The 12346-nt window shown below is 42.6% G+C and overlaps 1 protein-coding gene across 3 annotated transcripts in view; it reads left to right on the top strand.

The window, feature by feature from the left end:
- Positions 1–12346, top strand: part of LOC137427997 (neuron navigator 3) — a 122902-nt gene that overhangs the window by 85421 nt on the left and 25135 nt on the right. For 2 of the 3 annotated variants that reach the window (XM_068117886.2, XM_068117888.2), the window contains 4 exons: positions 5208–5302; positions 6806–7073; positions 10267–10423; positions 10605–10696. In XM_068117886.2, the coding sequence (XP_067973987.2) occupies positions 5208–5302; positions 6806–7073; positions 10267–10423; positions 10605–10696 (612 nt within the window). The remainder of the gene's footprint in view (positions 1–5207; positions 5303–6805; positions 7074–10266; positions 10424–10604; positions 10697–12346) is intronic. The other variant, XM_068117887.2, reaches the window with a different exon arrangement.

Genomic DNA, 12346 nt, shown 5'->3' on the forward strand with positions numbered 1-12346 from the left:
TATTCATCTGTTATACATCTGTATTCATCTGTTATACATCTGCATTCATCTGTTATACATCTGCATTCATCTGTTATACATCTGTATTCATCTGTTCTACATCTGTATTCATCTGTTATACATCTGTATTCATCTGTTATACATCTGTATTCATCTGTTATACATCTGTATTCATCTGTTATAATCTGTATTCATCTGTTATACATCTGTATTCATCTGTTATACATCTGTATTCATCTGTTATACATCTGTATTCATCTGTTATACATCTGTATTCATCTGTTATACATTTGTATTCATCTGTTATACATCTGTATTCATCTGTTATACATCTATATTCATCTGTTATACATCTGTATACATCTGTTATACATCTGCATTCATCTGTTATACATCTGTATTCATCTGTTATACATCTGTATTCATCTGTTATACATCTGTATTCATCTGTTATACATCTGTATTCATCTGTTATACATCTGTATTCATCTGTTGTACATCTGTATTCATCTGTTATACATCTGTATTCATCTGTTATACATCTGTATTCATCTGTATACATGTATTCTTCTTTTATATAAAAGGAGCCAAATTTCACCGTCCATAACATTTTATTATGAACACCTTCAACTTCTGTCATAGAATAAAACAAATGGTAGCTTGGAAAGGTATTAACAAAGTTACTTGTTACCTCCTACACAGGAGGTGCATGGAGGTTATGTTTTCACCCCTGTCTGTCTGTCTGTCTGTCTGTTGTCTGTGAACAAGATATCTCAAAAAGTTGTGGACGGATTCGGACTAAATTTGGCAGAGAGGTAATGTATGTGACAAGGACGAAATGATTAGATTTTGGTGAAGATCTGGATTCGGATCCGGCTAATGTAATTTTCAAAAGTGATTCTTCACCATTCGGAGATCGGGCCAAAACTGATGCATAGCATATCTGAAAAAGTTATGGACGGATTTGGACGAAACTTGGTGGACAGGTTGGGTATGTGACAAGGACAAATCGATTCAATTTTGGTGAAGATCTGGATGTGGATTCGGATACGAGAATTATTTAATTTTTAAGTGATTCTTCTCCATTGAGAGATCGGGCTAAAAGCAACATGATATTTAAAGTTATGGACATGATAAATTATGACATGACATGATAAAACATGTTAGTTATGGATTATGGACATTAAAGTTATGTTATATCAACATGATATAACATGTTTAAAAAAAGTTATGGACAGGTTGTGACTAAACTTGGGGGATAAGTTGGTTAGGTGACAAGAACAAGCCGATTAGATGTTGGTTCATTTCCGAATCCAGATCCGGCCTATCATTTGGATACAAAACATAAACTGTTCAGCATGGCGGAGGTAGAGTCATGGCCAAAAATATTGGCACCCTTGCACATTTTTCAAATAACTCACAATTTTCTCTAAAAATAAGTTGAAATTGACGAAAGTATTTGGTCTCCACAATTCTTTATTTCACTGTGAATATTATGGAACCTTTGTTTTTGATTCAGAACTTAATATTTCCTTTTAAATCAGAAAATAAAAAGAAATGGCATTGACAAAATTATCGACACCCTCAACTTAATATTTGGTAGCACAGAATTTGGACAAAATAAATGCAGTCAAGCACTTCCTATAGCCATGAATGAGCTTCCTACACCTCTCTACTGGCAGTTTGTCCTACTCTTCCTCTGTAAACTGCTCCAGTTCTCCCAGATTTGAAGGGTACCTTCTCCCAACTGCTGTTTTCAGATCTCCCCACAGGTGTTCAATGGGATTTAGATCTGGACTCATTGCTGGCCACTTCAGAACAGTCCAGCGTTTTGTCTTGAACCATTCCTGGGTGCTTTTTGAAGTGTGTTTGGGGTCATTGTCCTGCTGCAAGACCCATGACCTTCGACGGAGACCCAGCTTTCTGACACTGGGTTCAACATTGCTCTCCAAAATGCCTTGGTAATCTCCTGATTTCATGATGCCATGCACACATTCAAGGTACCCAGTGCCAGAGGCAGCACAACAACCCCAAAACATCACTGAACCTCCTCCATGTTTGACTGTAGGGAAGGTGTTCTTTTCTTTGAAGGCTTCATTTTGTTTTCTGTAAACATAGAGATGATGTGCTTTATCAAAACGCTCTAATTTGGTCTCATCTGTCCACAAGACATTCTCCCAGAAGGATTTTGGCTTGTTCAGGTATGTTTTGGAAAACCCAGTCGGGCTTTCTTATGTCTCTCTCATCAGTGGGGTCCTCCTGGGTCTCCTACCATAGAACCCCCTTCCATGGAGTTGGCGACGGATGGTTCTAGTTGAAACTGTCGTACCTTGTGTCTGAATGTAAGTTTGAATCTGTTTGGGAGTTGATCGAGGTGCTTTCTCCACCATTCCAACAATCCTTCGCTGCAACCTTCGATCAAGTTTTCTCTTGCTGCCACATCCAGGGAGGTTGGCTACAGTGCCATGGGCCTTAAACTGCCTGATAACATTGCGTATGGTGGACACAGGAACATCAAGGTCTCTGGAGATGGAGTTGTTGCCTTGAGATTGTTTATGCTTGGCTATAATCTTGTGTCTGACCTCCTCAGACAATTCCTCTGGTTTTCTTTCTTTTCTCCATGCTCATTGCAGTACACAGTGACACAAAAGAGCAGAATGACTCCTTTTTGTCTATTCAAACTGGTTGAATGAGTGATTTTTATGTTGCAGGCACCTGCGACTCACCACAGGTGAGTTCAATTCCAAAGTAAAGGAGAATCACCTGCTTGAAATCTATTTATTTCTAACAACTTCTAAAAGGTGCCAATAATATTGTCCGGGCCATTTTCGGATTTCTGTGGAATAAGCTAAGATTTAGTAATCTTTTCAGCTTTTTTGTTTTGTTCCACCTCAAACCACAGAAATACAAATGTGGATACCAAAATATTTTTTAATTTCAACAACTTTCTGGAAGAAATGGTGCATTATTTGAAAAAAGTGCAAGGGTGCCAATATTTTTGCCCACAACTGTATAATATGCTCTACCGAATGCCGTTGAGGTTTGGAAATTTAATAATTGATATACTGGGATTAAAAATTTATCCGATTAATCACAACCTTGCCTCTTTTAATATCCCGTGTTTCCATTATTGAGGAAGAAGAAGCGGGACCTCGAGATTTAATGTAGAGGTTCCAACGGTGATATTTATTATTCTGCATCAGCAAAGACCTTTACAAAGACACGGAAGGAGCACACAAAATTATATATTGTAATACTTCTCGAAGCAATAATTTTTTTTTTTAAGAGTACGTGGAAGAAGAACACAAACAACCACAGACACAATAACAACAACAATGACAACAACGACTAAATATCATATTCGCATGTTTTTCTTCATTTTATATCCTCAGTGACGTTCACAGATATGCATGCAATATGTTTATGAATAACAACATGCTACCTTCTGATTGGACACATCAGCGAAACGACGGGAGGCACGCCGAGTTTTATTGATGTTATGCAACACATTGGTTCATGAGAATAACTTGTGAACAATCTATATATATAAAACCCAGTTTGTGTGTGTGTGTGTGTGTGTGTGTGTGTGTGTGTGTGTGTGTGTAATGTTACCGGTAGACTCCTAAACGGAGAGGCTCACGTACTTGATATTTGGCACAGACATGGCCATTGAGCCTGGGACGAACATGGCCAACCTAAAAATTGATTTCATAATATTTTTTTACCATATTTTTTATCTCAGCGCGAAATATTATGACCGGAATCTGACCGGTAACAGAGCAGCGTGCTGATTCGCTCAGAGCGATCACGTGATGTTCGTTGCCGCCATTAACTCAGTTACGCGTTCGCACGTATTTCAGAGCGAAAAGCGATTGCGTTTTTGCTGGGTACTTCTGCATGATTAGCATTTAGCATGATTTAGCATGATTTAGCGTAGATAGTAGCATGTTTCACATAGATTTTTTTTCAGCGAGCAGAAGTACCCGGCATTGTACGAATAATATATAGATAGTGCCGTGTCGGGCGGAGTGATGCCGCTGTGGGAGGGACCGAGCAAGGTCGCTGTGGGCGGGACCAAGCGAGGTCGCTGTGGGCGGGGCCGGGCGAGGTCGCTGTGGGTGGGACCGAGCGAGGTCGCTGTGGGCGGGACCGAGCGAGGCAGCTATGGGCGGGGCCGAGAGAGGTCGCTGTGGGCGGGGCCGAGCGAGGTCTGCGTTAGTGCGTTGCCGTTGCCGTTGCCGTTGCCTGGTATAAAAAGATGGTGCTTGATGCCCTCTGCGTCAAGATACGGATTTGATGTCTGTATCTTTACAACAGACATTCCAATGATGATGATGATAAATGTAATACCACTCAAGGAAGGCCCACAACTCAAGAGAGTGGAAAAAAACAATAAAATGAACAAAAATGCGGGGAAGGAGAAGCAACCACTCAGAAGAATGACAGGAAATCATTTCCCTTAAATGTACCGTGTTCACCAACTAGCACGACCAGATACAGGACACCAAAATAATTTCCCTGACACATATCGTGTCCACCAACCAGCAAGACCATACCACTTACCTCTGGATCAAACTGTATTTCAAATATTCAAACGGTTTTTACATGCTGCCGTCTCCTAGCAACCAATGAAATTTTTCAAAAATATTGTAGTACATTTATTTTTTAATAATGTACCATATTTACGGCAGTATATCTATTTACGCCATGAGTAAGGAAGGAAAATTTCCAGCGCGCTGATTTGCTCATTCGCGCTCATTGATGACGATCACGATCACGATCACGTGATGACGTGATCACGAATGATGTTCGTGACGCGATCACGTGATGTTCCTTGCCGCCATAAACTCACAGCAAGTAGCATAGATGTTAGCATGATTAGCATTTAGCATGATTTAGCATGATTTTGCATGATTTAGCATAGATAGTAGCATGTTTCACATAGATTTTTTTTCAGCGAGGAATATTATACACGGATTCTCCCTCCCCCCCTCCCCCTCCCCCCTCCCTTTTCCCCACCCCCTCCCCCCGCCCCTCCCCCCCCTCTTCTCCACTCCCCCCCGTTCCCCTCCCCTCCCCCGCCCGGCAATGCCGGGTACTTCTGCTAGTTGTAGATAAAGATAACCTGATGCTTTAAAATGCATCACAAACTGCATCCCATGATTCCCTGAGGTCACAGAGTCCTTACTTTGTGTTGTCTCCTCCAGCTACGAAGCTCCTTCAAGCAAGCTTTTGGGAAGAAGAAGAAGGCAGAAAACGAGGAAAGCTCTGGATTGGACGCTATTACAAGCACTCTGACAGAGTGAGTCATTGTTGGTCCACAGAGGAGAATGGAAGATAGAGTGGGAAGGGTGGGAAGTTGACTGCAAGAGATAGGTTATTATAAAAGAGAAAGGACCAAGATATGCACGTTTGGTAGAGATTTGCACGTTACATACGAGTGATGGAACTATGAATTGAGCTTACAAGACACAAATAACATGCCCACCATCAATTAAGATCCATTGTACGTCCTCGATCCAACGAGAGCCTTATCGTTTTGCTGACGAGGCTCTCAGCTTATCCTCGTATGCCGTGTATGTGGAGGCATGTCTGTATAATGGTGCAATAGTTAATTCTTTTATGGAGTGAACTTAACTCAATTAACGTGAAATCACAACTCATTGTCCTGTCCAATTCTGGTTACCACCGAGCCGTGGACGGATGAGCCGAACCAAGCTTTAACTCCTGAGGCGATTTCCAATCTGGCCGTTATGGCGTGCGCGGGACCGAAGAACCACGAAGCACTTATTTTCACGAACACACGGGTTTATTCCGAACCCACCAATAACAACACAACAAAAATGTAACAATAATTATTTTCAACAAAACAAGGTGCAGAATGAGAATAAATAAAAGAAGTGCTGAGGTAAAAATGCAATGGCGAGGATCCTCTCATACAGACACAAAAACACACACAGGGTGAGGTAAGAAAATAAAAGACACGCTCTGGGACTCAGCTGGCCCAAATGGATCCTGTGGTAAGTCAGCAGCCGTAGAAGCCCGAAGCCACACAGGCAGGGAGCCCGGAACAATAACGGCGAACCGAAACCGCGCATCGACGCCGCAGTTGTACGGGATTGAGGCGAGTGGTCTAGACAGCCCTCTATCTCTCCCATTTCCAGGTTGCACAACCACTTTTTGTGGAATATCCGGAATAATAATCCTCCTCTTGGTGAAAGGAAAATACGTCCTGCAGCACCCCCGGGACAGCAGCACAAGCCTCCACATGGTTACACCACCAAAATCCTCTGAGACTCTCGAACCTTCTTTTTCAAGCGTCGCTTCACGCTCGCCCCGCCCACGTCATCGGGCTGCGTCACTCCAGTGTGGCATGGCCTGCCGGCCCTGTCCCCCACCCATTGAACCATTGGAGCTCCGCCTCTCAGAGGCGGGTTTTGCCTTATCGTGTCCATTGGAGCATGAATAACTTGGCCGGGCGATGTTATATATGTTAGGAATGGCCACAGAGGGTATATCGAACAGGGGAAATTATCCTTAATCCCTACTACTAATTAACACGGCATCACCCCTCGTATGATGCACAGGGAAACACGACCTTAAGCTACATTTTCCCTACTTATTACATCGAAATGCTCCTACACGTCACACAGTCCATACTATTCCTATTCAATCTTACCTTTCCTACGGTATTCTCTAACCTACCCCCATAAACGTAACATTATTTGCACAATACTCTCTGGAAAATGAATGCCTAAACTTTTGAACGTGAACATGCATTTCATTTGCCTTTCCTGGTCTACAGGTCTGTGGAGTGTGCAGATGCCATAGAGTCTGGTGAGGTTGATGAAGGCAAGGAGACAGGAGAATGGAGGGAAGAAGGAGAGAAGAGCGATGCCTGTTTGGGAGAGAGTGACGACAAGGGAGACGGAGAATGCGTGGAAGGACCAACTATTGTCCGCCTCAGAGGGGAGTTAAGGAGTAAGGAGTTGAAACTGACGGACGTTCGACTCGAAGCACTTGGTTCTGCTCACCAGCTTGATCAACTCCATCAGCTCATGTCCTCCATGCAGGTAGGAACATTTGATAAACCAATGCGATCTCATTGTTACCTGCAGCTTAGCTCTAGTTGTAGACCATTGGAAAGTATATCACCTTATATGTTTGACCCTTCTTCCTTGCGAACCAAGTGCTCCAAATTGGTCTTCGAGTCCAATGCTGCACAAGTGTTGTTGCACCGAATGGGCAACAGTAATACCTGGGTATAACAAGTGACGCCGTTGCCGGTAATGCCAAAGTCGTGGGTGACATGTTAGGCCAGGATTTTGACTTTGGGTCGCAGAGACACCTGTCTCCTCTCTGTGAAAGACACTGTGGAATATCTGAGGTCCACCAGCAGCAGCCGAAGCTGACAAACGGGTCCCCGGCTGAATGTTCCTATCGAAGGATGGTACGCCTATTGATGCAATTTCTTCCCCAAACGTGAAATACCGGGCTGATAGTTTATAGTTGGTTTGGGAATCAAACCCACACAAGACGGCTCAAAGCGAGATCGCTGCTGTTGAGCTATCCTGTCGACCCAAACAAACATCCTTTAGGCGTATACTGTATTAACCTTATCGTTTAAGATTTTACGACAAACCTAGCTGGAAAATTTCCTTTTTATTTTATTTTTAAATATTGTACGAGCTGTAGTTTGTTAAACAAAGATCTGTCAAATATGGTGTAATCCGACGGTTTAGATTTTCTAGCAGTATGCACCACTTGGCTTCCTGGCATAATGTGACTATTTAATTTTAATATCAGGATGTTCTCGAGATTGGTCCCCGATTTGTACCTATTTTATCAGATCTGCCAAAACCTGGTGCATGCTGTTCGGCGGTGTTTCCCATTTCTGTTTTTCCCACTCGTGGCTGCCGTTTGCTAATTTCTTCCTTCAATGCTCGATAAAATCCTCCACATTTGCAATTTGCTGCTATAGTCAGGTTCACTATCTATCTATAATTCCAGTAATCTCTGTGTGTCTGTGTGTCTGTGTGTCTGTGACCGCTGTTTCTCGACAACCACGGGTCCGATATACTTGAAACTTGCCAGGTATATTGCTGGGGACCCGAGGATGTGCCTTTTCAAGGTTTCATATTAATCGGACAAGTAGTTACCGAGCTATGGCGATTTAGCCGTTCGCCGTTCGCTTTGGCTTTGCGAATGGACCAAACCATTTCATGTAAATAGAGAGGGGGGGGGGGGTTCTGTGGTCGTTGCGAATGGACCAAACCATTTCATGTAAATAGAGGGGGGGGGGGGGGGTTCTGTGGTCGTTACTGCCACGTGGTTTCAAAGTTTTTTTGTTGTTGTTTGCACGCATGTTTTTTTGCACGCACGTACGGGCACCCACGTACGGGCACGTCCTAGTGTTAACAAATATAATTTCGTTCAAAATTTTTGGAGATTAGCAAACCTGTACAATTTTGGAATCATCAGAGAATGGAGAATCGGAAAATCAATGTTGGCATTTGCACAGACACGTGCATGGCCGCCATTTTGGATTTTCAAAATGGCTGCCATCAAATACATATTTTGCGCTATCTCGGCTTCGAGTCAACCTAGAGACTTAATTAAATATGCTAATCCTATGTTTTCTGGGTTAAGGAATCCAATAAAGGCCTCAAAATAGTGCTCAGGATTATAGAAAAGCAACAAACAGAGGTAATTGAAAACCATTGTCTTTATATTTGTGATATAACTGTATTACATAATACATGATATTGCAAGTCCTTTGAAGTTATAGGTATGGGCTTATAAAGCAAGAAAGCAGCCTTGTTAGTATCAGATTGAACTACAAGTCCTATACACAGGATCTACTGGGTCTATACCGTTCAGGAATATGCTTTTACAGATCTTCATCACTGTTCTGAGTGTCATTTTCGCAAAGGTGTCTACGCAAATGCCAACATTAATTGTTGGATTCCTCATGCTCTGAATATTCCAAAAATGTATAGTTTTGCTAATCTCCAAAAAATTTGAACGAAAAAACAGAGTGAACCTGACTACTAGGTCTACGCCGTATAATTTCGATTCTACTGGTCTTGCATGTTTGTTTGAATACCTGCTCCATTTGCGGGCCTGCCAGCCCATATCAGAATGGTCTACTAGTTGGGTCTAGCTACTGGTTCCTCTGAGAAGCTTCCTCAGGCAGTTCCTTCTCTGGAAATGGCTTCTCCTGTGGCATGAAATGTGACATTTAATCAGCTCGTTCCTTTTATTATTCCTATTTACATTCTGTATTTGCCGTATCGAGCTATTCTCACCCAGGTTCAGTATCCCACTCCTGACACCAATTCTTGCATTTCGCCAAAACCTTTTCCAAAGCTAAATGATGGGTTTGTATTAGCAAAAGGATGTCATTCATTCACAATTAAACTTCAGGTTACTTACAATAGTTTGAGGAGAAGTGTTTTCATTTTTCCAACGTTTGCTTTAAGCACGACATTTGCTCGAGAAAGTATCACTTTATATCCTCCCAAAGAAGAAACTTAAAATGCAAACATTATTTTTCATTGGTACCTCTTATTTCTACTCTCTATTCATTCCCACCTTCATATTGGAACCTGTTTAACCAAGACTCTTGTTTGTTATCACTTGGTAAACAAACTACGATGTTGACAACATTCGGGTACAACATGTGCCCAAAAGCATACCGATAGCAAGTAGGCCAAAAATAATATTCTTTTTAATAGTCCGTGGGCTGAGTAGGGTTTACATGCACCCCCCCCCCCCCCCCACAACTTAACTTCCCGGGTATGTCCATGTACCCCCCACCCTAGGGGTTAGGAAAAACCATGTTAACAGAAAAAAAAACTCATTCCCAAGATACCTCCCATGCATATTTTGATGTTACCCCCCCTGTGTCAGTGATTTCCGAAAATTAGGGGTAGGCGAAATTCAAATGGCCATAACTTTTTACCTCGTCATCCTATGGTTGCATATGACCTCTCAAAATGTTTGTCCTGGGACACTCTTTACAATGATATGTGTTATATGCAAATGAGGTCACCAGAGGTCAAGCTATGAGGGAATGAGTTTTTTTTCTGTTAAGATGGTTTTTCCTAACCCCTAGGGTGGGGGGTACGTGGACATACCCGGGAAGTTAAGTTGTGGGGGGGGTGCATGTAAACCCTACTCAGCCCACGGACTATAAATGAGGGTAGTATGGTGTTCAATGTTTGAACGATGGCGTTGTTTTTAACCCACGTCCTTGACAAGTAGATGGAGATAGAGAGACTGAAAGTCGAGAATGATCGGTTGAAGGGTGATGTGGTGCAGACCAGCCGAACGAAGGGAACTGCCAGTGGTACCGGACGTGTGTCGGACAGCATGGATGGTGTGGATGGGGCTGCAGTGACGGAAGGTGCAGACTCCAAAGGTATCTTTACCATCTCCTGTATACATATATCAATGTATTTACAGAGCAAAGGGTATTTCAACAACTTAATAAAAAACAACCACATTTAGATGTGCCGGGTGACAAACAAATTACACATTCCCATTTTGAATGGTCTATCATGATATTTGACCTCATCAATGATCTCCTTCACTTGGTTCAGCAGGTCAGGTGGGGAGAAGACGCACAGATGTGCAAGTGACCAACATCATTTGTCTCAGGGTCATTATTGCTGGCTATGAAGATAAAGTGATGGTTAGTATACCTTAACGCACTGGGTCCCATCACTTTGGATCTCCTCTCAATCCCTACAGTTAACCTCTCTGAGTTTCTAACACCAGACATCCACATCCACACTGTAGCCGTGTCTCCACTCACCTGCACACTCGCTCTGTGCTGAAGTAGCGCCGTCGGCCTTCATGCTCACCCGAGTCATGCAGGAACCAGTGATCCTCGTTCTTTGCAGCACATGGCTGCGGGTTAGCTTCAGTTCTTGCAGGGGCACGGTAGTGCCCCCGATGCAGTGCCCCTTGTAGGCTAGAGCAGGAATTTGGAATCTGTCCCAATTTGAATGCTAATGATAGGTCACCGACTCTTCACAGACTGAGAAGTCACTTCTTCAAGTCTGGTGACTGGGCTCGCTAAGGTTGCTATGTTTTTGTTTCAAGTCGTTGCGTGCACTTCTTGCCTCCGGTCATTTTCACGTGGTAGTCATGTAGGCCAGGCATCAAAAAATATTTACCGAGACACTTCTCGTGACTGTCGCAGACTGGAACGTTCTTTGATTTGTTTTTATGATATTCCTCAATTGGTGCATTCCTCAAAATCCATTTTTGAGATTTCATCCAAATTGCTCGGCCATCATCCATGCTTTGTTGGTGGTGTGGCCTCATCGGCCCTCAAGCCTCCTCAATAAACACTTTTCTAGTTCGTAAAGAGACACGTTACTCCTTAACCAAAGACATGTGCACGGGCTGCTTGTTACCTTTGCCACCAAAGGTGGACGGATGGAGGTTATGTTTTCACCCTTCTTTGTTTATCTGTCTGTTTATTACTTGCAAAATCGAAGATTTTTCAAGTATATTCGTCGGTTGCGTTTGTGGTTGTCTGTCTGTCTGTCTGTTTGTCACCGGCCTCCAGGTCACAATTCTAAACCGATCGTCACGAAACTTCACCAAATGGTATAGTTGGTCATAAGCAAGAAGCCTATTGTTTTTTGGGGTCAAAAGGTCAAAATAGGCCAAAGGTCACCAACTTTGCCAAATTTCTAAAATCCTAAATTTTCATCTGATTGACTTGGAATTTGAAGAGGACTTGCACATCTGGTCACTTCATTTAACCACCAAGTATTTTTGAGGTCAACATCGGCCGAATTTCTAAAATCATCAATTTTCATCCGATTGACTTGGAGTTCTAAGAGGACTTGCATATCTGGTCACTGAATTCAACCACCAGCTATTTTCGAGGTCAACATAGGCCAAAAGGTCAACATAGGCCAAGTTTCAAAAATCCTCAATTTTCATCCGATTGACTTGAAAATGGAACAGCATTTGCACATCGAGTCACTAAATAGGGAAACTAACTATTTTTGAGGTCAAAATGTCAAAGGTCAATTCAAGGTCAACATCCCAAAATCATCATTTTTCGTCTGAAAAATCGTCACTTTTCTTCCTATTGACCCGAGCTTTGATCAAGATCGTCAATTTTAATCTTGATGAAATGGACAATTTGCTGTATCAATGGAAAACTTTTTTGTGGGATTTTTGTGGGGGGGGGGGGGGGGCGGGGGGATTTTGCAAGTATCGAACATGACGTCTTCTTGTTTGTTTGACTGTGAGCAGGGTGTCTCAAAAAGTTATTGTCATATTCGGACAAAACTTGGTGGACAGGTTGGATGTGTGACAA

This window comes from Myxine glutinosa, chromosome 5 (genome assembly GCF_964187855.1).
Source record: "Myxine glutinosa chromosome 5, kmMyxGlut1.1, whole genome shotgun sequence".
NCBI classification, from domain to species: Eukaryota; Metazoa; Chordata; class Myxini; order Myxiniformes; family Myxinidae; genus Myxine; species Myxine glutinosa.